Source organism: Trichomycterus rosablanca, chromosome 11, assembly GCF_030014385.1.
Source record: "Trichomycterus rosablanca isolate fTriRos1 chromosome 11, fTriRos1.hap1, whole genome shotgun sequence".
Classification (NCBI taxonomy): domain Eukaryota; kingdom Metazoa; phylum Chordata; class Actinopteri; order Siluriformes; family Trichomycteridae; genus Trichomycterus; species Trichomycterus rosablanca.
Window position 1 is genome coordinate 3,226,290 of NC_085998.1, and position 27,750 is coordinate 3,254,039.

At 43.3% G+C, this 27,750-nt stretch overlaps 2 protein-coding genes across 4 annotated transcripts in view; both read right to left on the minus strand.

The window, feature by feature from the left end:
- Nucleotides 1–8,883, minus strand: part of myo5aa (myosin VAa) — a 71,322-nt gene extending 62,439 nt beyond the window's left edge. For all 3 annotated transcript variants that reach the window (XM_063004824.1, XM_063004823.1, XM_063004825.1), the window contains exon 1: nt 8,621–8,883. In XM_063004824.1, coding sequence (XP_062860894.1) covers nt 8,621–8,647 — 27 coding nt within the window. In that variant the 5' untranslated portion in view covers nt 8,648–8,883. The remainder of the gene's footprint in view (nt 1–8,620) is intronic.
- A 7,514-nt stretch (nt 8,884–16,397) lies between these two features.
- Nucleotides 16,398–27,074, minus strand: arpp19a (cAMP-regulated phosphoprotein 19a). The gene is made up of 3 exons (XM_063004850.1): nt 26,927–27,074; nt 24,518–24,640; nt 16,398–17,206 (listed from the first exon to the last, which is right to left on the minus strand). The coding sequence occupies exons 1-3, from the start codon at nt 26,978–26,980 to the stop codon at nt 17,036–17,038; spliced, it is 348 nt and encodes a 115-aa protein (XP_062860920.1). The 5' UTR covers nt 26,981–27,074; the 3' UTR covers nt 16,398–17,035.
- Nucleotides 27,075–27,750: the final 676 nt, after the last annotated feature.

The following is a 27,750-nucleotide window of genomic DNA, read 5'->3' on the forward strand; positions in this document are numbered from 1 at the left end:
CTTTTTAGATATCTGAGAAGGCTTCTCACAAGACGTGTCTGTGGGAATTTGTGCCCATTCAGTCAAAAGGAAATTCAGGAAAGCCTCAGCTGATGTTCCAGTTCATTCCAGAGCTGTTGAGAGGGGCTGAGCTTTTCTTCACGTCTTTATAGAGCTACACAGTAATGCTGGAACAGGAAAGAGCCTTCCCTAAACTGTTGCTGCTAAGTTGAAAACATATAATTTCCTCTATATCACTGATTAATTACACCTGTTAGGAACTGCTGTGGCTGAAACACATGAATTCCACAATTAGAAAAGCATCCAAATACTTTTGTCCATATAGTGTATATCTGTTTTCATTCATAACAGCAGCTTCTTTGTTTACAATTATGAACACGACGTTATAAGACATCACGTTATAGGCGCTCGAGTGGCACGGCTAAACAGCTGAAGACGTTTCCAGCTGGCAGTGACCAACAACCAAGACGATCACAAGACGATCACGTGACCACAGACCTTCCAGAAACTGCTGGACCAAAGAGACACTAAGTAGTGACCACGTCCCCCTGATTAGTGCTGAGGACGGACTGGAGGTGAAGACTTCTCATCCAAATGTCATCACGCTAAACCAGCGATGAAGGAATTAGCCTGGGTAGCGTACCAGAATTATGACATCATGAGTTGTGACATGTGAGATGAAGCCATTCTCAACTAAAGCGTCACATCATGAGCCTCACAAAACAACACTATTCAATCTCAGCTGTGCTACCGTCCCGGCCAGGCGTCCACATCGTCTGCCGTAGCGTGACTGTGGCCTCTGCGGACCGGTCGAGGCGCCTGCGCTATCAACGACCGATCTGAAGAGCTAAACCGTTCAGCGACAAAGCGGCCGGCTATCGTTCATTTTCAATGAAAGCTGCGATTTCCAGCAACAGGAGGCGCACCAACGTTAGCTATGCAAAAAGGGCGGAGTCTGCGACAAAAAGAATTGAGCAAAGTTTAAATTTATGCAAATTAGGAGTGAAACAATGTGGTAATTAGAGCGGTACACGCTTTATCCCCTCCATTGTGAGGCACTACACTCCGTTTTTGGTTCCTAGATAATCGTTGTAACTACAGATGGAGGAGAAACTCACTGCCGGTCAGACGCAGCGATCACAAAGAACAAACACAGTTTTCTTGTCAGTGATGGACTACACCGGGATGAAATTTATAGACGAGCGATTTCCCTCTCTGTAGATACCAGCCAGTAAAGTACGCTGTTCCATCATGGCATTTGCTTTTTTAAACATGGCAACCAATCGGCCACAGGCGATGATGATGATGCTGCTGCCGGTGTGAACACAGCCGATAGGTGATCATCAAGAGCTGAAAAGTCGCTGCTGGTCTGAACGTAGGGTCAGTGTGTCTCTCGGAGACTGCACAAGTTTCAAAGAGGGGCTTACTCGGTCAGCGTGGGGGGAGCGGCACAAGCGGCGTGACAACTCAAGGCAACTCAAAAATGAAGTGAAATGCTGAGGGTGTGTGTCACGACTGGCTAGATGGAACAGTTGTCTCTTACAAAGGTCTGAAAGAAAACCTGATGTTAAGACGTCATCAAAGTGTCCATCATGAATTAGAAGCTGCTGGAACCCTGAGAACCGTGAAGTCACGCCCAAAGTCAAACAAGGCTGTCATGAAGCTCACAGAGCTGGAGTTCAAGGCTGCTTCTCAGGAACCCATGTAGAAGCTGGTGACCAGACCATGGACCCATTTATTTTCATGGGAAATGGCACAGTCATAGAACAGCCAACAAACATGAGGTCATTGAACAGGACCAGGTGCACCCTATGGTGCAAACACACTTTCCTAACAATGTTTTGATACTCCAGGATCATAATGCTGAGAACATGGTTCGGTGAACACCAGCACCATGCTTGTTCTCCTAAATAACCAAATAAAAACATCAATAACAAGCAGAACAACCCGAAACGTCAAGGCTCCTGGTCCAACATCAACGACATGAAGCTTGAGAGCCTGATCACACAGACAGTGAGCAGAAGATGGAACTAAACAAGACTTCAGTGGTCTTTCTAGACGTATTTATTTACATATCAATTACTGGTTTACTGACCCGTCCAGCCTTAAACCAATCACACCAGTTCACCAAAACATCTAAAGCGAAGACTTACTTTAATAAACATAAAATCCAGGTCCTGACTCATCTTCACACCGTTTAGTGTCCTACTTCATCCTGAGGTCTGAGACGCTGGGTACTGGATGAGCTTCGGTTCCTCTGGGTTCTGCTGTATCTGAACGGATGGTTCAATCCCTCACGATCAATCTCCAGATTAATAATTCTGACTAAATATTAAGATCTGGATCTAGACGCTCCTCAGACGATCTGACGGTTCCTCTTGACGGTTTCTTCTCACAGAAGAGAATTTCAGTGCTGTGTTTTTCCCAGGAGCGATATGAGCGCTTCATCACATGAGCGATGAGACTGAAAGAGTTTTTGTTTAATAAATGTGGTAGAGAAACGTTGCATCACTGATTTATTATCAGTTCTAGACAAGAAGGGGTCAAATAAATGATCAACAACACGTCATGGACAAGACGTCACCACAGTGACCCAACATACGAGATCTGAACCGTGCTATCAGCCGGCCGGCCATCTACACAGACACGTACTGGCGCCCTGTCTAGGGTATTCATGCCTTGCGTCCAGTGTTTCCAGATGGAACCGGATAGAAGAACGTGAAATGAAATGAAAAGAACCACCGGTTTACAGACTGTACAGACGACTCATTTAAGCACCAGAGACTGGAGCGCTGAATCATTCTATTCGAATTTAAACACAAACGTTGAGTAAAACAAGGACGCTCGGCAACCCCTGGAATGTTTTGGTGTATCTGGGATGTCAGTGGAGCTAACATTTAAAAAAAAAAAAAAAAAGACATTTATTAGCCACATTGCTAGATAGGATTTAGCTCCATGACTTTTACAGCAACACAAACGAGGCATCAAAACAAAACACAAAATGAAATAAACTTAATTAATAAAAATGCTGGCAATCGGGTCCCACTGTGGTTTACAAGATGTAACCTAAAGCCTCCACAAGGGGGCGTTCGTGTACAAGTTCATTTCATGTTCATATGACTGTTAAAATTATTAGTTATTTTTTTGGTCCATGGTCCCTCCAAGGGTTGCGACCGAGGGGTTTGAAAAACTCTGCTGCTTTCAACATGTCACTATAGAAAAGCACTAGCGGGCTCGACTAAGACTTTATATACACAAAACGTGGTGATAATTGGTGATTTAGTCATATCCTTTCTCTTTCTGTGTTGGACCATCAGTGCAAGCGAGTCCACACTCTTTAGGTTCAGGTTCTCTTGGATTAGATCAATTCAACTCATATCAAACCACCCAACTGCATTATGCTTCTTCTCTACTGATGCCGATCCCCGCCCCGATTAAGGAGAGCCGAGACTGTCACACGCCCCCTCCGACACGTGTGCAGTAGCCGACGAGGCGAGTTCATATGCAGATCAGCTTTGTGTACGGAGAGCCACACCCTGATCAGCATTATCCCTCGACTCTGTGCAGACGCATCAATCAGCCAGCCAATCAGAGGTCGTATGAGCTCCCTATCCGGCTCCCTACCTGTATGAATAACAGCCAGTCGTTGTTCATACGGGCGCCCAACCTGCCGGATGGCAGAGCTGAGTTTCGAACCGACGAGTTCGAGATGTCAGCTCTGGTGTGCTAGCGTGTTTTACCGCTGCGCCACCTGGACGCCCAGATCATTTCCACCCTTGTGTGTTGTAGTGAAAGGAAGGGCCACAACTTTTCATCACCAGGATTACAGGATAGAAGCTGAAGCTCAACGTTAAAACGTCATTTAAAGTGGCTGTGTCCCAAATCTCACACTGTTGTACTAAACGTTTGCTTATTAAGTGAATTTTAAATGGTACATTTACACACTGTGTATCTTACAGGTTGTGGTTCGGAACTTCACCCTTCATTTTTCTGACTAAAAGTTGCCAGATACTCGCTGTTTAAACCTGAAGTGACGTCTCACGAGTGCCGAGAGCAAATCAAACGCAGTAACTCACCAGTGCATCAAAACACACCTGAAAGAACTGGATCAAATGGAAAGCCTATTTTTGAAACGTTCGTTTGTGTGTGTGTGTGTGTGTGAGATCTCAAGGTCTCGAGTTCGAATCTCAGCTCTGCTATCAGCCTGATGAGCGCCTACACGGACACACGATTGGCTGCGGGTCTGTAAGGGAGGGACGATGGCCGAACTGGGTTCCTCGTCGCTGGTCGAAACACAGGGGGGCATCAGATGGAAGTCTGCCAAGTGTTGGAAAGAGGCGAGTAACAGCCTCCCAATTGGCAACGACAGAACTGGGTGCAAAAGGGCAAGAGAAAAACACTGTGGGTGTGGCCGTGCCTCATCTCAGCGCCTTTAACAGCCAATATGGGCGGCTAGCATCGCAGCACAGGTGATTTCTGACCAGGTGTGAAGGATTGTGGGATATTTAAGACTCAGGAGTAAGACATTCTGATGGACACTGTTAGAAGGTTGATCTTCCGAGAGCTGGAGGAGAAACGAACAGGTTGACTCTGGTCGAGCAGTCGTCTCCACCCGCTCTGCATCAGCGAGGGTTTATTTAGCTTCAGGAACAAAGAGGCGAGTGTTCTCCAGGAACCTTATAAAAACAGAGCTGGACGGCATGACCCAGGAGCAACCCAACATCCACGCTCCACCTTAAACGATGCACGTCATGATGCGCTAATACAGCGCTCGTGAGAACGTCAGCCGTTTACTGACATCACAACTACTTGGTACAGAATACCCATGACTAGGGCTGCAACGATTAGTCGACATAATCGATAACGTCGACTATAAAAATTTGTCGACGTGTAATTTCATTGTCGACGCGTCGTTATTATTGCAACGCACTAATGGAACTGCAGGGGGCGCAGCATCGCTTCCATGGCGCAGTGGGGAGTTTATGAAGACAGAGAGGCAAAGATAAAGAGACCGAAACTTCCTGAAGTATTTCAGGAGCATTTCAGCCAAAATAAACCAAAGAAACGAGCTGAACGCTACAGACGCTGCAGAGCAGAGTTGTGGTTTCACGCCAGCAACACGGTGATGCACGAGCATCTGAAACACGAGCACCCTGCAGCCGTGATGACCAGCGTTATCCAGGACAGGTTTTTTTTAGGTTTGATAGCTAAGCTAACGCATTAAGTGCAATAGTTAATCAGTGATTTATTAGGAGTAACGTTATATAACTTAACATTATAGCCTAACGTTATTTTTTGCTCACGTTAATGAGAGAGCATTCATTCTAAATAATAAGCCTCCTCCACTTAATGATAGCTAGTTAGCTCAGCAAATAATTCAGTTAAGATATTTAACCTGTTATGGTTTAGTTGGCATAGTCAGTACACTATTTATAATAAACTATGATACACAGCCTTCAGTTTGTGATCATTAATCCAGCTTTCTCTTTTGCTCTTTCTATTAATAGCACTAAGCAATGGCGTGTGGATGAGAAGAGGTTCATGCACGGCTGAGATCTTCACAGACAGCATTCACATGTTTCTCAACCACGTGATAAATGTTTTTGATTTCCAGAGTGATAACTTCTGAAACATAACAGCTTCTAATTCTGTCCAAAGCTTTCTTATTTAATAGATTTTTTTATTGTGATTGTGTATTAATGTTTCAAATATATTTAATTAAACTATCAAGCTTAAGTTTCATATTCATGTTTCATGGGTCATTATTTTAATTTGATATTGGAACTTAAATAACATAACAGAGTTTTGTTATGTTAAGGCAGAGATGGAGGGTATGACATAAATAATCGTTGACTAGTCGACTAATCAAAAAAAATAATAATCGTCAGATTAGTCGACTGCTAAAATAATCGTTAGTTGCAGCCCTACCCATGACGCACCGCACTTACAGAATAGGGTGTCTGCTTCTAAGTGCATCCGTGGCACCAATGGATATACAGACATACAATAGATTTCCAAAAGTATGTGGACAGCTACTCATGAGATTGTTGGACATGCCACGCCACAACCAGGGGCATTAATGTGGCACATCCATGGCTGCACCAGACCCCACCTCTTATGAGAAGACATATACTTTCTGGATCAAAGGCAAGACTTACAATCCACATTCCAATTCATCCCAGTTAAGGTACTGTACTTGTAATCAAAAGGTCGCTGGTTCAAGCCCCATTACTGCAAGACTTCAAGCCACTGTTGGGCCCCTCAATTGCTTAGACAGCAAACTGTCACAGTACTGTAAGTCGCTTAGGATAAAAGTGTCTGCTAAATGCCGACCTGGTCAGAGATCTGGCCTCCACCTGGACCACTGGAGCTCCATCGAGAACAAACATGTCAAACCTCGTCCTCAGTCATGCCAGAACAGGACAGGTCCTTCCCAAACTGTTGCTACAGAGTAGGAATCGATTGTACAGTATACAACTGTTAGCAATGGGTTTGGCTGGCACAACTGGACGAGTGGATGATGGATGGGCAGATGTGTGGACAGTGGAGGTCTGGGCTGACAGTTGGAGGGTGGAGGACCAATCTCAGAGATGGAGGCCAGTCTAGCAAAGTCCTCCCAAAGGCTTGATTTGTCAGTTAAAAGAATGTCTGGAAAATTGTCGATGACTTCTCTTTCGCCACCACACTGGCCGGGGAGAGCCGTGGACTGGCACTCGTCTCCTCCTGTAGGTCTGAAGTTACCGCTATCGATCGCTTCTTTAAACCAGCCAGCGGTGGATTCTCACAGAGAGTCTTAGAATGTACACAGACGGTTGTAGCCTAGTGGTTAAGGTTACAACCGAGGTACTGGACTGGTAATCTAAAGGTCGCTGGTTTAAGCCACACCACTGCTGGTTGACACTGTTGGACCCTTGAGCGAGGCCCTTAACCCTCAATTGCTTAGACTGTAAGTTGCTTTGGATAAAGGAGTTTGCTTAATGCTACTGGTACAGACTCATGTCTACGTGTTCCTCCACCGGACAGCAGGAGGTGCCGTTGACCTCCACTCCCTAAGACCTGGCCACTGACCAGCCTGTTATCGCCTGTCAAGCGTGTTGGACAGCTGAGCCACCGGGTGGCCGCACAGCCGTCAAAATAGTCCCAGGTTCTCATCAAGACAGTCCACCTTAAATATGGACACGTCAGCTAGGTCTAGAGCTAGATGGATGGCCGGCTGACGTATCATCACGTCGTCCAGCGCTCCCAAACCTAAAAATAACACTTACGGTGCGTGACATTGAATATGTCTTGGGCAAAGTCACGGCACACGCGGCGTGCCACTTTTCCTCTAATGAAACGTGCCACCGGCGGTGATGAGATGCTGCCGGACTCTCGGCGTTCTCTAGCTGCTCTCGGAGGGGAACCTAAAGACAGTGCGCATTCACAACACAGCAGATGTGATCATGGGGGATGGGAACAGGCCTCCTCCTTCCTCCGTCTCCTCCTCCCTCCCTCCCTGCATCCTCTCGCTTTCACTGCAATGCCTCCTGACATCGCCAAAACCGTCCACCATCATTACAGTCGTCACACCGGCATCGGGGCACGACATTTCGTCCAGTAATATCACACACACACACACACACACACACAAACAATAGACGAGGATTTCTAATGATACAGATGTCAGGCTCAGCATCAGCACCAGCATCACGCAGCGATATCGAACAACAATACACGTCATCCTCCTACAGCATCCTACAGCGTCCTACCACAACAAGACCTTCAGAAATGCCCACACGGTGCAGGTCCATGACCGCGCTGATGCTGATACAGATACGAATGATCAGAGGAAAACATGCACAGAGCATCATGCCAAGGTGAAACAGCAAATGTGCCAGATTTCTGATGCCTAATTCGAATCATTACTCAGCAACCCGCCCCAAACAACCCACACGATCCTTATACTTATCCTTATTTTCATTAAAGTCTGATTTAAATTCCAGAATGAGCCCTTAAAAGCTGCATGATATTAAAATGTCCTTCATGAAATGACCCAAAAACCAGAATAAGCTGGAATTTCCTGCACCAGGCTTGATCAAGTACACTTTAGATCAATAGACGTGAAGATGCTGAACATTTGGTGCCACAGAAGCATCATTTATACAAACAATCAAGAAAATATGTGCAAATTCTGATTGTATTTCGTTTTATTGCTTTTTTGGTTCATCCAGAACCCATTATCCTGAGTAAACAAAACATCCAGACTGGCACATGAATTTAATTTAATGGTCTGAACAGATTCTCCTTTAGAAACTCAGGATCGCCTCGATGAAGGCCAGACTGGTGATACAGATCTGTGGACATCAAGGTACCGCAAATGTCTTCTCTCTGGGGGGTTGGTTTGCTTTTCTGGTGCACAATTAGGATGCTTGGAAACGCTCCCATCAGCACCATATGGTTCATTTCTGTATTATATTTGTATTTACCCCAAACACATCAACACATTTATCCTTCAAACACATGCAGTTAATCCAGCCTGAAGGAAAGAACACAAAGATCAAAGTGGACAACCAGCAGAACCATCAGTACCAGTAATACCAGTAACACCAGGAGCACACACTCAGATCTGAACCCGCATTACCTTTGTATAGAGCTCGGACGCAGCCATGCCTGCTGTCTCACTCCTGCTGTCTCACTCCCAATCCCGGTTAGTTGAACCTCCACATCAGCGCTTCTCCTCCTCCGGGTTCCTCTAACACTCCTGCGTGTCTCCCACCCCGGAATGAATGAGTGGATGAATGTGGATAAATGTGAGTGAGTGAGTGAGTGAGTCAGCGGGATCGTGGTGCTGGTGGTGAAGAGCTTCTCAGCTGCGGCTCCTCCGGTTCTCTCGGCGTCTCTCTCTCTCTACATGCTGGGTAGAGGAGTGAAACGATTCCGCGCTGACAGCATGGTGAATGGGAGCGGCACTACACCGCCACCTGGTGGATAAACACGCGTACTGCATAATACTCACACTGGTTTATTTCTAGTGAAGTCATAAGTTTACATACACCCGGGTCATTCCTGGGATTCGATGCCTTTTGGACCTTAAAAAAAAAACTTTTTGTAAATGAAACACTGTTTTAACCCTTTGATGCACAACCTGGGTCAAAAGTGACCCAACTGAGTTTTTATTTTCTATATCTTTGCAATAAATTAATTTTGTCATTCAAGCTTCCATGAATTCCTCAATCAACTTGTTTTTGATCATCACAAATCCTTATTTCAGTTTTATATTTTTTACTTTTTTAATAAAAATCATTTTTGTATCACTACCCTTCTAATGCACAACATGGGTCAAAAACGACCCTTATGTATTTACTATGGAATTTGACAGGAACTACTGACATAAGTGTTTGTAGTCAAAAACATATTTACTGATCTTTTGAAAGACAACCAAAGATTCGGCTCTTGAATCTTGAATATGTCCAATACTATTTGCTTGCAAGCTGTTTACATATTCTAGTATAGATAGCTTTTATTAGCTAAGTCAGTAAATACATGAATAACTGACTAATGTGCATATGAAAATATTCTTGAATGGATGAATATGGGTCATTTTCCACCCATGTTGTGCATTAGAAGGGGTTTGCTTAGCTTGTGCATCAAAGGGTTAATTTGTTTTTCATGTTTTATTATAAAAAGGACACGTTATACTTTTCCTAACTAATATCGGTCAAGCTCAAGCAGACATGCACCTCATGTACGGGTGATTCTTCAGTTGGGGGAACTTTTACGTCCCTAGGTTATAAATTTGTGTTAAAAATACTTTATTACAAAACAAATATTTTAGGTATTAAAAAGATCTTTCATTGCATTACTAAAAAAATTACATACCAAAATAATTATGATTTCCATTTTTTATGATGATTTAAACATCAATATTTTGCTACTTTGGCCTCGTCCCCAACCCAGACTCTAAAACTTCTCTGCTCTAAATGCTAAAAAGTGATCAATTCATTATAAAAATCACAATATGAGTTTTATAATAACTTAAAAAGAAACAAAATGTAATTTTCTTTTCATATTTGTACAACCTATGCATATTTTTGAGCAATATATTACTGTCCCCGGCATTATCGTCATTACCGCAACAGTGTATGGTTTCTGTAGGGAATCATTTGAAGGTAACACTTGTTATTTTGTAACCATGGAAACGAAGACTCGCAAGGAAGCACATGCCAGCCATGAGAGAAGATTGACATTTTAATGTCTGGAAATTTGAGTAATTTAATCATGTATTCCTCCTGATCATAGAGTATATTTATTCAGCGTCATTACCATTAACATCAGTATGGCAGTACTTTACAAAAAAAAAAAGAAATTTACACATTATTTATATGTATTTAAAGTGCATCTTGTACTAGCTGTTGACTAGCTTTAGCAAATCCATGGCCTAGCTAGTTTTTTTCTTAAAAAAAATAAAAATTGTCATTACCGCAACACGTCATTACCGACACATGATGACATTTCGCTATGCCACTTCGCAAATAAATATGAAATATTAAAATTCTATATAAGCTCAATTGTAGCCATCATTAAGTCTTTGCTCTAAAGCATGTAAGCATTATCTTGACATAATTAAAACTAAATTATTACTAATTTTATTTTTCAAAAATTTTAATGGTAAAAAGAGCCCGGAATTGAAGAATCACCCATTACACTGTGACGTCCAGTCTGTTACGTATTAGGTTGTAACACGGTGGACGATAACAGGGTGGACATTCTGATTAGCTAGCGAGTGAGCAAAACCATGCTAGCATAAAAGTAAATTCAGACAAATAATTCTCTGCTTTATAGTGTGATTATGTTTAAAATGATCAAATCGTTCAGCTTTTTCTCATATATCCCATAACAGGGTGGACATGTTACGGTTGACCGTATAAGACTTTTAGGATAAAATGTGGAAAAAACAACATTAAAATGAGGAGTTTAATAAGCCACTCATCTTCCACAGTTGTTTTCTCTCCAAAAAGATCACGTGAGCGCCAGGAAATGATGTCAGTATGTAAAACAGCTCTTCATTTTAAGAGACAGCAGTAAGAGATAACAGGGCGGACGGTAACCTGAGGGACGAGTGAAAAACCCTCAATCAGCAATAAAATCAAACTCATAAAGAAAATAAATCCAGGGTTTAGAGGGACTTAAGTAAAAGCTTTTCCATGTTTTCATTCATTCGTTCATTAAACGTCTGTTATACCACCGCTTTGTCCTGATCAGGGTCGCGGTGGGTGCAATTCACTGGGCGAAAGGTAGGAAACACTGGACAGGTCACCAGCCCATCACAGGGCAAACACACTCATACCTAGCAGCAATTATGTATCTCCAGTTAGCCTGACTGCATGTCTTAGGAAACTCCTGCAGACACGGGGAGAACATGCAAACTCCACACAGAAAAGACCCGGACCGCTTCACCTGGGAATCAAACCCAAGACCTCCTTGCTGTGAGGCGAGAGTGCTACCCACCGAGCCACTGTGTCACCTGTGTCCATGTTGCCGTAGCCATTATTTGAACATTGGGGAGGGAGCACCACTACACTTTACAGTACATACAGTATTGTTGGGTTGGAACGTCTTACCTTTCATCCTCAACAAACATACTTCTGGTCATTGTAACCAAAAGTATTTGGTCCCCACCAGAGGACTTTATTCTGTGTCCATTTGATCATTAATTTTAAAGCCGCCTCATGAACATCAGCCTCTAAGCCAGGGGTGGGCAATTAAATTTTCCAAGGGGCCACATAAGAAACTGGGACTGTTGTGGAGGGCCGGACCAATAATGTGAACTTAATTCTGCTCAATATTAATTTGATCTTTTTATTTACATTTACATTTTCAGCATTTAGCAGACGCATTTATCCAAAGCGACTTACATTACAGTTACAGTATACAGTCTGAGCAATTAAGGGTTAAGGGCCTTGCTCAAGGGCCCAACAGCAGCAACCTGGCAGTGTTGGGGCTTGAACCAGCAACCTTCTGATTACTAGTCCAGTACCTTAACCACTAGGCTACGACTGTCCACTCTTTATGAAAAGCAGTGAATTGTACAGTTCTAATAAGCTGTTAATGTTTTGATGTTACATTTAGAAAATTAGAAGTAGGCAGAGTAAAAACATCAACATTATTTTACTATTTAAACAAACAAATGTGAACAAAATGTGCAGGTTTTTAAACTTTACACTATTTTGTTTTGAGTCTAATTACCTCATTTGCTTTTCAGTCCTTTGTTATTGTTTAATATTCTTTTTAAAATCACAGAGCTGGTCCTGACTGCTTCAGTTCTGGACGTGTTAAACTTTATAAAACAGTCTTTGTTGCTTGTGCAGTTTAGTTAGAGAAGCTTCACCGTCAATCACACTCGGTTCTGTTCACATCACAGTGAAGCTGATACACTCTCACACACGCAACTCGAAACTTACGGATATTTAATATTATTTAATATATATAATTATATTGCATGTGTGATGTACATTTATTTACATCTCATTTTTAATTGCCTCGAACCTCATGCGGGCCAGATGTGGATTCTAAGCCCATGACATTATAATCCTTGAATTACTGTGGACAATGACACCCATAATTCAGCAGCTTCTAATTCATGGTAGAGCTATTTTTTGACATACAGCCTGACTGGTTGGCTGGACATGAGAAAATATTCTTGACATCAGTGCGTTACATTACATGAATGAAATTTTCCAAGGGGCCACATAAGAAACTGGGACTGTTGTGGAGGGCGTGTGTGAGAGTGTATCAGCTTCACTGTGATGTGAAAAGAACCGAGTGTGATTGACGGTGGAGTTTTTAACAAGACACGAACTTCTGAATTGTTTATTTACTAAAGTCAGATGTAACGCTGGTTAAGGATCAGAATTTAGGCTCTAAATCGCTGTTACGGTACTAAACAGAAATACAAGAACATGAACGATGCGTGTGAATTGAGAAAATATTCACACCCTTTGACTTCTGCACTTTATTGTGAGAATAGATATAATTGCAATTCTTATCATCAATTTCCACTTCATCACCTATAACGACTGCAGTGTTGTTTTGGCTGTATGCTTCGGGTCACGGTCATGTTGGAAGGCGAAGTGTTGTTCCAGTCTGAGTGCGTGCACACTGGTGGTTTTCCTCAAGGATGTTTCTGTATTTTGTTAAAAATTTAACCCACTGTTAAATTCCTACCAGTCTCCCTGCTCCTGCCCATAGCGTGATGCTGCCACCACCATGTTTCACTGTAGAGATGGTCTCAGCCAGTGCTGCGTTTTGTCAGACGTAGTGCTTGCTGTTCTCATCAGACATTTACGTTACATGTACATTTTCGGCATTTAGCGGACGCCTTTATCCGAAGCGACTTACAGTACAGTTATAGTATACGATCTGAGCAACCGAGGGTTAAGGGCCTTGCTCAAGGGCCCAACAGCAGCAACCTGGCAGTTGTGAGGCTTGAACCAGCGACCTTTTGATTATTAGTCCAGTACCCTAACCACTAGGCTACGGCTTGCCATCAGACCACAGAATCTTCCTCATATTGGCATCACTCCATCAGGACAGGTTCTACCAACTCCGCACTGGACTTTCGGAGCTCTTTTTAAGTGACCGTTGAGTTTTCCTATACCTACCTTTTCGACTCCACAAAGGTTCCAGGTTGTGCAGGTGTCTTCTGTTTCAAAATGCTGATGGTACTGTGATCATGGGGCCCACAAACCCTGCGTGTCTGCCTTATTACAATTTTAGTTTAGAATTCTGATTGGAATCTCCAAAACATTACACCCAAAGGTTTGGGGATCATGCAGGATGTCAGATGAACACCGGTGCTTCCTCTAGTTAGTGGTGTTCTCCTAGCAACCACAATTTAGCACAGATACGTCAGCTACTCTGGGGTAGAGCCTTAAAATGCCTTGCTAACTCTTTCTATACAATTTTTAAGACCAATTTATGTTTAAGGGAACTGAAGTGCTCAGGTGGTAGAGCAGAAGCATATCCTACATGATTGTACATGATTGGCTATGTCTGAAGGGGGGTGGAACAGCAGTATATTAGATATATACACTATATGGACACCATTTATATATATATATATATATATATATATATATATATATATATATATATATATATAAAATATTTATGCATTTTCTCCCTTTTAGCGCGTCCAATTGCCCGATTGCGTCACGCTTCCTCTCCACCAATGCCGATCCCTGCTCTGATTGAGGAGAACGAAGCTAACCCACGCCCCCTCCGACACGTGTGCAGCATGCCGTATGCATCTCATCACCTACACTTTGACGAGTGCAGTGCAGCTCAGCGTTGTGTACAGAAGGACACACCCTGAGAGCACTCTTTTCTCGTCTCTGTGCAGGTGCCATCGATCAGCCAGCAGAGGTCGTAATTGCACCCGTCATGAGAGAGACCCTATGGGGCTTAGTCCCGCCCATATCTGAACAACAGGCCAATCGTCGTTCACGATGTATTCGAGATCCCAGCTCTGGTTCCAGCGTGTGTTTTTACCATTTGTAATTAAATAAATGAATAAATGAATCTAACTTTGGTCCAACATCAGTGTCTGACTTTACAAACGGGCACAAATTCTCACAAACACAGTTTCCAGAGGAGTGAAGGTTGTTCCAGACACAAAGGAGACAGCAACTCTACGTACAGTACCAGTCAAAAGTTTGGACACGCTTTCTCATTCCTGTGGTTTTTCTTGATTTTTTTTTATTTTCTACATTGTAGATTAATAATGAAGACATTCAAACTATGAAGGAACACATATGGAATTATGTAGTGAACAAAAGTGTTAAACCAACCAGAATATGTTTTATATTTTAGATTCTTCAAAATAGCTTTTGCTCTAATGACAGGCATTTTCTCAATCAGCTTCATGATGTCACCACCTGGAACGTTTTTTTTTAATGTGTTTGAGAGCATCAGTTGGGTTGTGCAGAGGTCGAGTTGGTAAAATATAAAACATATTCTGGTTTGATTAACATTTTTTTGTTCACTACATAATTCCATACGTGTTCCTTCATAGTTTGGACGTCTTCAGTATTAATCTACAATGTAGAAAATAAAAATAATCAAGAAAAACCACTGAAGAGAAGGCGTGTCCAAACTTTTGACTGGTACTGTGTATTAATACCAACGGTCAGGGTAATGTGTTCAGCCAAATAGTTGAGATTCAGGCCAAAAACATAGCACCACTCTAACCCTGCGTTCACATCGGCAGTGACGATGCAAAAAAACAATCAGAGCTGGCGATTACAGACGACAGGAGGCAACATGAATAGGGATGTAACGATACACTCTACCCACAATGCCATACGATTCACGATACTGGGTTCACGATACGAAGTTTCCTTTTATTATTTCTCTTAGAAAATAAAATAAAATCCTGTATTTGTGCTCATCTTTTGTTTATCTAAATAATGAATCCCCTTTTATTTCTGAGGTAGGTACAAACTATGCAAAACAATTTTGAATGAAGCTCAATGTGGCTGAAAATCCTCGAACTTGGCAACCAGCGTATAGCGCCAGTGACGTCAACCAGGCGAGGTGTGTAGCGCCGGCGCCCTCTGCTGTTTAAAGTCAATATCGATTCATTTTACATGTCAAATCGATATGAATCGTGAAATTTTTGAATCGGTCATTAACTGTATTGTGGTGAATCGTTACATCCCTAAACATGATGCAACAAAATTGAGCCTAACTTTAACTGCCAACTAGGCGTGAAGCGATGTGGCAAAAAGAGTTATAACTAGAGCACTTCATCTACGCCACCGTGGAACGTTACGCTTCTTTTATGGTTCCTTGATGATGGTTTCTACTGAAGACGAAAGAGAAACACATCTTCGTGCTGTCGCCGCCGCGTGAACGCGGGGTAAGAGACCAAAGATAACCTGGGGTATGAGGTAGATCGTGTACAAGCCATTTACACACGCCGCTCAGGTGGCGCCGCAGTAAAAACACACGCTGCGACCAGGGCTGGGATCTCCAGTACATCGTAACGAATCTCGGCTCTGCCTCGCCGGCTGAAGGCCGAGCGGCCACAGGAACGACGATTGGCCGGTCGTTCAGGTGGGCGGGACTAAGCCGGATATGGGCCTCTGGTGCAATTACGACCTCTGCTGGCTGATTAGAGGCGCCGACAGAGAGATGAGGAAGGAGAGCTCTCAGGGTGTGTCCCTCCGTACACAACGCTAGGTGGCACAACACTCGTCAACGTGTGGGTGATGAGATGCATGCGGCTTGCTGCCCACGTGTCGGAGGGGTCAGCATTTGGGCAACTGGACGTGCTAAAGGGGGAGAAAACGCGTTAAAAACAAAATATATATATATATATATGAAGGACACATGAAGGACGAAGAGAAGAAACAGCGCAGGTTTGCAAAACTATTTTATTTACAAATCGAATGGCACAGAAGTGACCGTGGTGGACACACACATGCCCAGATGTTGTAGTGTTTCGCTTCGGAAGCTTATGGAGCGACGGTTTGGCGCGCTAGGCACAACCTTCAGGTTCACGACTGCTGCTTTTACGATCGTGACGTTGGGGACGGAGCCGACGACGGCCACGCGCGTCTACCGTGACTAGCAACGGCGGTGCGGCCCATTCGGTGTTCCAAGCTCAAACGTTAACTGGTAAACTCATGATGGGGACGGGGGACGGCTCGCGCGCGTCATCGGGAGTCGTATTCGATTCTGAATCGTTCAGGCAGTTCGATCATTCGAATCATCGAGGCTTCAGGAACGGCGATCGTAGAAACCTTTCTAAAGCCGAGCGCCGCGGATCACCCACGAGCAAATATGTACAGGTTCATCTACTACACCTACTGCACAGGAGGCCTTCACATACCACCGCTACCCATAATCCCCGAGGCGGGCGGCTCTGGCTTCGGTGTGGCTCATACATGGAGGTAAAAGAGGAAGAGAACGGAAGCTGAACAGAAATAAACTACGGCGTGTTAATGGGAGAGAGGATGAGAGAGGAGCGAGCCGTCGGTGCGAGCGGCGCCGATCAGCCGGCCAGTTTGCTGGCCACCAGCGAGGTCTTCCTCTGAGGCAGATCCTGAGGCGTGGGGATGTGATCGCCGGTGATTTCCGCCTTCTCCGGCTGCGCTGACGGAAGCTGCTTGTTCTTGATCTTGGCCTTCGCCATGTTGTAGTCACCCGAGTCGAAGTACTTTGGCTACAGAGAGAGAGAGAGAGAGAGAGAGAGAGAGAGAGAGAGAGAGAGAGAGAGAGAGAGAGAGCGAGAGAGAGAGCGAGAGAGAGAGCGAGAGAGAGAGAAAGCATTACGGTCACATTTATCAGACGCTCTTATTCAGAAACGTTCACTCAGTAAACACTTCATTACTCTGGTACAAACAGACACCAGCCTAAGAACCAGAGAGGAACCCGTCAGCGCCCCCTAGGCCCTAAGATGTACTAATAATTAGGGATGTAACGATGCACCACAAGACAGTTAAAAATCAGTGCACACGTGCCACGATTCGAATCGGTCATTCATTTAAGATGAATCAATATTCACTTTAAACAGCAGAGGGCGCTGGCGCTGTTCAACTCGCCTGGTTGACGTCACTACAGGGTTGCCAGGTTCGGAATTTTCAAGCCAGATGTATTTATGTGAGGATTCTTTCTTTATTTGTGTTATTCATTAATTTATGTAAAATTTCATTTCAGTTCTTTTTACACAATAAGCATTGTTTGGCATAGTTTGTACCGACCTCAGAAAAAAAGGGCATTTATTATTTAGATCAATTAAGGATAAGCACAAGTACAGTATTTTATTTTTTAAAGAGAAGTAATAAAAGGAAACTTCGTCATAATTTGTCTTCGGGGAAAAAAAATCAGGAAAAAAATCGTATCGTGAACCCAGAATCGTGAATCGCATTGCATCGTGGGTAGAGTGTATCGTTACATCCCTACTAAAAATAGTGAGCAGTTTTTTTATCTACTTAATTTGACAAACAACGTTTAAACAAATATGAGTCTAAGCAAATAAATCATCTTTATCTCCTCTCCTCTGATCACCGCTTCTGTTGCTCGTTGTTTATTGGTGGTAAAACTGACCAATCATGTCGTCCCTCTATATGGGTGGGCTTTGTTATGGCTAACTTTGTGACAAGTTCCACCCGCTGTAGCAGTTACGATAATATCTGTCCGCAGAGCCACGTGGGCGTGACCGTGACGTGTTTTAAACTCCGGACTGTTCTCTACACCATGGTTTCTTTATTTATTAGGATTTTAACGGCGTGTTCTACACTTCAGTTACGTTCATGACAGGGACGGTCGTTACTCGTTACACAAGATTCATCAGCTCACAAGTTTATATCGAACACACTCATGGACAATTTTGCATCTCTACTTAACCTGACTGAACGTCTTTGGACTGTGGGAGGAAACCGGAGCTCCCGGAGGAAACCCACACAGACACGGGGAGAACATGCAAACTCCACACAGAAAGGACCCGGGACCTTCTTGCCGTGAGGCGACAGAGCTACCCACCGAATGTTTACCATACAAACAATGCATCGTTCTCAATACAATCTGGTCCTACTGTGATTTAATATTTATTTATTGTTATTTATGTTACTGTGTAACATTTATTTATTTATTTTTTTCAGCTCACGACTACCCAGGGTTTGAAAATCCTGGTCTACACATTCCTCCGGAAAGTAAACGGAACTTGTGTGGGGTTGCACGGTTCTATTTCTAAGGCTGAACTATCGTCTTTATTTTTTTTATATTATTCCTAATGGAAGACGCTGATATACATCTGATCTCATTTTGAAGAACACGAGCTAACGTAAGCTTTTGTGTTTCTCTTTTCTTTGTGTTTTTGTTATGCAGAAAAAAAAAAAACAACATTATCATATATTAACTTTTTTGGGGTTGTTGATGCTTATTTGAAGCTAAAAGGTCAGTATAAATGTGATTGTGATATGTCTGATATAAAAATCAGCCATAATATTAAAACCACCTCCTTGTTTCTACACTCACTGTCCATGTTATCAGCTCCACTTACCATATAGAAGCACTTTGTAGTTCTACAATTACTGACTGTAGTCCATCTGTTTCTCTACACGCTTTGTTACCCCCTTTCACCCTGTTCTTCAATGGTCAGGACCCCCACAGGACCACCACAGAGCAGGTATTATTTAGGTGGTGGATCATTCTCAGCACTGCAGTGACACTGACATGGTGGTGGTGTGTTAGTGTGTGTTGTGCTGGTATGAGTGGATCAGACACAGCAGCGCTGCTGGAGTTTTTAAACTCCGTGTCCACTCACTGTCCACTCTATTAGACACTCCTACCTAGTCGGTCCACCTTGTAGATGTAAAGTCAGAGACGATCGCTCATCTATTGCTGCTGTTTGAGTCGGTCATCTTCTAGACCTTCATCAGTGGTCACAGGACGCTGCCCACGGGGCGCTGTTGGCTGGATATATTTGGTTGGTGGACTATTCTCAGTCCAGCAGTGACAGTGAGGTGTTTAAAATCCACTCATACCAGCACAACACACACTAACACACCACCACCATGTCAGTGTCACTGCAGTGCTGAGAATCATCCACCACCTAAATAATACCTGCTCTGTGGGGGTCCTGTGGGGGTCCTGACCATTGAAGAACAGCATGAAAGGGGGTAACAAAGCATGTAGAGAAACAGATGGACTACAGTCAGTAATTGTAGAACTACAAAGTGCTTCTATATGGTAAGTGGAGCTGATAAATTAAACAGTGAGTGTAGAAACCAGGAGGTGGTTTTAATGTTATGGCTGAACTACTGGGAGATTCTGCAGGTCTAACACACAGAGGAGCTCTGATTCACGTCTTGCTCACGTTCTTATGGGTGGATCGAGACGAGCCAGAACCGTGACTCAAAGGTACGAGGTGAAGAATGCGGTCTGATAGGTTCTCTAGGGTGGGTCAGGGCTGGACCGCTTCATGCTTTGTGAGCGACATCATTGTTTTGATTTGAACGAGGGCAGCAACAGGAAGCCGGTGACGAGAACACGGAGCCGGGATTCGAACCCACAACCTTCCAACTGAAAGCTCAAAGCCCTACACACTGGTCCAGGGTTTTACAAATGGGTCGCAGAGATAAAATAATAACAATTAAATAAATGAGTTTTAACAGGCACGTTAACATGAAATGAGCATGTGCACGAACGCCCCCTTGTGGAGGCTTTATGTTACATCTTGTAAACTACAGTGAGACCAGACTGCCAGCATTTTTATTAACTGAGTATATTTCACTTTGTGTTCTGTTTCGATGCGTTGGTTGTGTTGCCTGGGTCACAAAATGTAGGTCGCACTAGGACTAGGCTACCGCTGTTCCCAATAATGTGGATGTTTTGCATTATGTACAGAGGCCGAACTCTGCTCATCATTTCATTTATACAACAGGTAGTTCCGACCTTACAATCTGATTGGTTGAGAAGCGTTCTAAGGCCTTTTCACACCACAACTGTATCACTCCGCTGACGCGTTGCCAGTAACGACAAGCATCATGCACACAAACGCGCACGCAGGCGACGCCGACTTTTTTACACAATCTAGCGCAGTGTGTAGGGAACATAAATCAATTGTCTAATATTAGAGATGGGACGATCGGTATCGGCCGATTTTTAATCAAAATATGCTATCGGCGATGTTTCCTAAAAGTAGCCGATCCGATCGTGTGATATATAAAGATCACGTTAAGCTTAACAGCTCAGTGGATCGATCCAGACTTTGAGCTACGAAGCACCAACCATCGCATCACCATTCATCAACCATCGTACAGAAACCATCGTGAAAGCTCTTACGATGTAATTTTGCTGATTGTAATATTTACTTTAAAAAGATAATTCAACCCGGTCACATCTGAGTGGATTCTATCAGCACGTTATATAAACTCCTGGTTCACTTTGGTAAATCGTGAGCGGTTCTTACTTGTGATGTAGATGAGAACAGAAAACGTTACAGAGCCAATCAGAGGCAAAAGTTTATTCATTAGCAAATTCGTTAGTTCAGGATCATCTGCTGAACTTTTAGAAAACTTTTAGCTCCTTAGACGGAACGAGTCTGACTCGGTTACAGATCTGTGGTAATAGCAGTTTAATGAAGCTTTTTAATGAAGCTTTTTAATGAAGCTTTTTAATGTAAGAGTCACACAGAATGTTCTGTAGTAGCTGGTGTTTATTTAAAACCACGATATTTAATTAATAACAGTAAACACGGAGAGATAACTGAGAAGAGAAACTTACGCTTCACATAAAAACGAATCAACTCATGAATCAATGAATCACTTATAGCGATACTGTGAACAAAGCGTCTCGTCTAAAGGCACAAACACACACACACACACACGCGCGCGCTGCTCTGGTTTATCTTTACGCTATCGGCCGATGTCCCTGAAAGGAGATCGGAGATCGGAATCGGTGCCAAAAACCCCGATCGGTCCATCTCTATCTAATATACTGTCTAGTGCACTATGTAGTGAACATGAATCTGTTATCTGATACACAATCTAGTGCACTATGTAGGGAACATTAATGTGTTTGTTACTCGAACAGTTAGCTTAATAGCCCAGTTAGCAGCTCCTAAAAGTTCTGTTATCACCCATAATCCTTTGGTGTGTGCGAGAGGTTTTTTATTTCTTTATTTTTTCCCTTCGGAGGTTCTTGCCTTTTTTCTTCTTGTTCTTCTTACCTCCCTGAAATGAGTTTTTGCAGCTTGGGATTTGCTTTGTAGTGTTAAACTATTTAGCCTACTGTGTTAAGGCAGGGGAGGGAATGTTTACAGGTGCATAGCAGCAACTCATTCGTTGTGGAACTACTTTTTGGCGGAAGGTGTTGTCAATATTAAAGCATAATTGATTTCTTTCTTTCTTTATTTTGTAAAAACTGTTGTATAAAAGCAATAGAACACTTGAGGTCGTGTGTTATCGCGAGTAACATCACGGCCGTGATGATCTACCTGCGACCGAATCACAGCCGTGACGTTATTCGTGATAACACACGACCTCAAGTGTTCTATTGCTTAAATTAACCACACTAATCTGTGATGAGCATGTTTAACTGGTCCCGTCTTGTAAAAGTGACCTTAAAACACATTTAGACATATCCCCTTCCTGCACTTTTAACCTCGTGCACTTAATCCATGCGGGCCTGCACGCCTCCTCCGACACGTAAGGCCATCTGGTTCACGGCGAGGCCTGGCACGTACTGGCACTCAAGCGTCCTCGTGAAACTTTCGAACTGTTCCGCCAATCGAACAGCCTGAGCCGCTCGTCCGAGCGTCTAGCTTTTGTTCTCCAGGCCGTAAACAACACGGGGCTTTATCCAGCACAGTCAAATAACCGCCCGACTGCAGCGTGCTTCATCGAGTAACAACCACTAACAAGCATGTGAACATGCTGGAGAAGTGAAGATACAAGAGAAAGCACTCAGACGGTGGACCATGCCGCGAAAGAGAAGGACGTTCACATCTTAAGGATTTGCTGGACGCCCGTTATCCAAAACCATGAACCATCTGCACCAACTCCCAACGGTGGTGAACTGGAGGTGGTGGGACGTCAACAGTCCATAACGCACTGGACGACCCATGACTGACTGTATTATGCTGTAATAATTCGGGGCGCCGGAGTCTAAAGCTACTTTCTGCAAAACTGACATCTTACACAATTCACATTTTCCCGAGGCGGTTCTGATGGAAACCTGTTTACCCGCCCGAGGTTGAGGAACGAAGTCGAGACCGCCGTGCCAACGATGCTGCTCCTGCCGGATGTGACGGGGACCTGGCGTGTTTGCACCAAGAATGTCAAGAACTCACTACAGACTTTATCACAGACTGAACTGAATAATAATATTTTTGCTAGTTATAACTTTTAGTTCATTTTAATTTGATGTGTGTATGATTTGTGTAAATCCTATTTATTCAAATTATTCTCCAGGCCACCCGAGGAGGACGGGGGTCCCCGCTGAGTCTGGTTCCTCTCTGTCAGGTTTCTTCCTGGAATTTTAAGGGAGTTTTTCCTCGTCACTGTCGCCCTCGGCTTGCTCAACAGGGGTTTTTGTATCTGTCGGTCCTGGATTCTGTAAAGTTGCTTTGAGACCATGTCTATTGTAAAAAGCGCTATATAAATAAATCTGACTTATTTTCCTCTATAAAGAAGGATTTTTGTTTAATATGCAGACTAGGGCTGCACGATATTGGAAAAAAACTGACATTGCGATTTTTTTTCCCCTGCGATATATATTGCGATATTAAAAAAATGCAGGAATTTTCACCACATTATTAATAATATTAATAATGCATGTATCTTACTCTAAATAAGGGGCTCGTCTGTGGAAAAGCGTGGTGCCTACAAGGGATACAAAAGATTATGACCAGCTACATCTTTGTACTGGGTTGAAACTGAGCATTAAACTAAGAAAGCTTCAATATCACATGAGGGAATTATTAACAGGATCGACAAAATGGGTCATTTAATATTTTATTTCACAATCAAAACCTCTTCAAGTAGTAAACATAATTAAAAATAAAACTATACAAACAAAAGAGCAGCTCTACACCCGTTCCAAACCTGAGATGCCTTAGTTACTAAGCTCACTACTGAGGCGTCTTAATATTTCAACGTTATTTCGACTCGAGAACGAGTGAGGATCGGAAGCGTCCTCGGTGATGAAGGCAATCCCAGAATTCACTGCGGCATCTCTTCTCTCACAGAAAGATAAACGTGGCTGACGGTGCGGACGAAGTTATTTTCAAACGTAAATAAATAATTATCGATTTGTAACGAGTGTTTTTATTTGCAGGTTCGGGCTCGTCAGCAGACGTAACAGTTTTCTGTTCACGAATCCAGATGCTGTATCGACACGTTAGCGCCGTCCCACCTCATTCTACTGGTTTTAACGGCGAGATGCTAAATGCTAAACGCTGAAAGTAGCGCGTTCGAATAACCCGCCTTATAAGAGTCGATGACTTATTAGAATCATCACTACTGAGGCGGCCGCACGTGTGGGCGGTGAGACGGCGAGGCGGCTCACCGGGTCGAACACACTGGTGTGGAAACGTCGTGGAAAATGAGGACGTGTGAATTTTCGTTTTGTGTCGAGCAGCAAAAAAGTCGTAGCGCGACGTATTTGGTTTAATTTGCATCGAGTGACATCGCACGTCCCGCCATGTGACTATCGCGCACGCACACATCGCGATGACGACGCTGAAACGATATATCGTGCAGCCCTGATGCACGGGTCAAAATCGTATCCTTCTTTACATCCCAATAAGGGGGTTAGGGAGGGCTGTGAACTTGTGTACCTTAAAAAAAAGAGTCTTAAGTGGCTTGTGTTTCGTGCGGCTGGGTGACTTACAAACACAGTTTGTTGCGGTTGGATTGGAAGGCCAGTCTACCTTCAGAATTACAGCCTACTCCTTTAGCATGTGTCTAAATGAAAATGATAAAGATCGACCCCTGCTGACCCCCCCGATCCCGGACAGAAAGCTGCTCACCCCTTTCTGCAGTCGTTTCCGGAGCAGATCGGAGCCTCCCGCTTTGGCTGGCAGGTTTGGATACCTGGCCTTGAGTTTGGCCTCCTCCGCTCTCTCCGGACAAATCACGTCACTCTCCACGTCCTGCCAAAGAAAAGCATCATTTACATACCGCGTGGCCAGCGAGAGAGAGACGCATTCGTAACCAAATTACTTACCAAAGTACCAAGAGCAGTGAGCATTTGGGTGGGAAGCATAACTTGGTCTGATGCAACTCATCACTTATGTCACTTGTTGGCGAATGAATGGTTATTTTTCCAGTGCTTCAGGTCCCAACCAGTCTATCAATATATTACTTATCATATCAAACCACACTGCTGTGAATCAGGACACCATTTAGGATTCAGATATCAAAACAGGAGCACGTTCACCTCTATAATGCCAGCAGAAGTGTGGAGAGTGGAGTTTGCACTACGTGTTTTTAATAACAAACGGGTCTGGACTGCAGGCTGACCAGCCTATCACCCGCACGCTCCAACTGTGCAGCCATTCTTTGCTCTGATTGAGGAGAACGAAGCTGACCCACGCCCCCTCCGACACGTGGGCAGCAATCCGTGTGGATCTCATCCCCCACACATTGACGAGTGTCGTGCCACCTAGCGTTGTGTACGGAGAGACACACCCTAAGAGCGCTCTTTCCTCATCTCTGTGTAGGCGCCTCTAATCAGCCAGCAGAGGTCGTAACTGCACCATTCTGACAGCAAGAGACTCATATCCGGCTTAGTCCCGCCCATATCTGAACAGCAGGCCGATCGTCGTTCATGCGGCCGCTCAGCCTCAGCCGGCAGGCAGAGCCGAGACTCGATACGATACGATGTATTCGAGATCCCAGCTCTGGTTCCAGCGTGTGTTTTTACCGCTGCGCCACCTGAGCGGCCTGCAGCCATTCTTATATTAAGCACTGACGACCCGGAAAAAGACACGGTCCAGAAGGTAAGATATATATTTCTGATTTTAACTGGGCTGATGTTTTATTATCGTAAGACAGTCTCTATGCCCATGGTGATGTTAAGCCTGCTTGGCAGTGGACAGTGCCACCTGCGTAGGATTACTTTTGACCATCGAGACAACTCGTCTCGTCATAAGTTTGAGTTTTCCCCACGTGACCTTGACAAGACGCCAGTGCTCCATGTACTTTGTAATGGGTGATTGAAGATCATTGCACTTCCTACAACCCCAAGCGATCATCTAAACTGATGTACGTATATTTCTGACACTGATCTTCTTATTCAAAACAGCATCTGTGACTAATGTGACAAACTATATGATCAAATGTATTGGGACACCCCTTATATCTACTGAATTCATCTGTTTAATAAATCAATTACATAAAGAGAATATTGTGCTTCCGATGCTGCAGCGACAGTTTAGGGAAGGCCCTTTCCTGTTCCAGCATGACTGTACACCTGTGCACAAAGCAATCTCTATAAAGACATGAAGAAAAGTTCGGTTTGACCTCAGCCCCGGTCAACAGCTTTGGAATGGACCTGCATCAGTGGCCAGCCATACAAATACTGATTTGACTAAATGGGCACAAATTCCCAGAGACATACTTCAAAATCTTCTCAGAAGAGAGGCTGTTTCCTAGCTAAAAGATCACATAAAGGTCACCCTGTTTTATTATTATTTGTTTTTGAGCTTCAGGTGTCCATATACAGTAGTTTTGGTTATATAATGTAGATTTACCTTACAAGTAGGGATGTTAATGATTAACTAGTTAACCGATAAGCGATAATCTCTACAGAGTAATAAAACTTATTTAAAACGTGATAAATAAAAATATAGCTTTAAAGGAGGGTGTACTTTCTTTTTCCTAAAGCAGTGTGTACTTTAAAGGGTAAAACCCAGCAACAAACAACATACAACCTTCATTTTTTTAAATTATATCAATTATTTACATTTATTCACACTTATAAGAACCTATTCTAAACATTCGTTTTAGCAGGAAAACACGAGCCTAGAACTGGCTGCATCCCAAATTACTTCACATCGTATATCAAGTGCACTAGATAAGGCGCCTCAAAGCTCAAAAACACGTTACCCTAGTGCACTAGTGTAGTGAACGAGGCAGAATTTAGGACACAACCCAGTCAATCGTTCAACTGACACCTATGTTAGCTAGCAAAAGAACAACTCGGCCGAATTGGCAATAAATTAGAAACGCATTTAAGTAGAAAGATCAGTAAATAAATAACCAATTATTGTAACTGCATATAAGTATGTACTGGCCAGCATTGTTAATATTAATGTCAGTTTCATTTGCGTATGTTCTGTTGAACTAGCATTAGCCGAGTCAGCTAACCGCCAGAAATCGAATCAATAATCCCGCTAAATGTTTTCTTTTTTTAATTTGACCTCAGAATCACTTACTTTCTGCTCGTCCGTCGTATCTACGGTCTTTGTGTTTTCGTTTCCTTCCGACATGATCTTTTCTGTGTTATTTAACGACACCACGGATCAAAACAATGACGCGGCTCGGCGCACTGACATTAGCTATCGGTTCTGTCCGCCCATTAAGGGAAACCTAGAGCAGGGAGTCGGTTCAAAGAGTCGACTCACAAAATTCCTGCTTTGACAACGAAGAGTCTTCTACTTTTTCTTTGAGTCGATTCCGGGAGTCGACTCTTCAAATCCAGCATCGAGAACGGACACTCTACTTGGGAGGTTTAACAAAAGTAAAAGTCTGAAAAAAGTTAAATAGAACACCGAGAGCAGATGCTTTTAAACATTATTTTATTATACAAACAATACCCAACCATATTCCGTTCTGTAGCATGAATAAAATAATAAGCAGGTTCAACTGATTCAAAACTGTAGTAAGAATTTAATGGGGGAGAGAGCAAATCTACTGTGGGTTGGGTTGGTGTTCCTGCCATTCTAAAACATTCCTGCCGTATCAGCAGCTGATGGGAACACTAACGGATCCCAACATTTCACAAAGCTAGTGTGTGGAATTTGGATAGCAAGTGAAACAAGATCTAAGTGACTTTGAAAAAGGGTTCATTATCAAAGCAAGAATGTCAGAAGCTTCATTCACATCATCTGTTTAGCTGGCTTTTAAATAGGAATGATATTCGTATAACATAATATTCGTATTTGTATCTGTCGAATAGGTGTTTACAGTGTAAATTGATGGGAAGGTCATTTAATGAGTGTGACGTGTAGGCATGAGTGTCAATAACACAACTGTATAT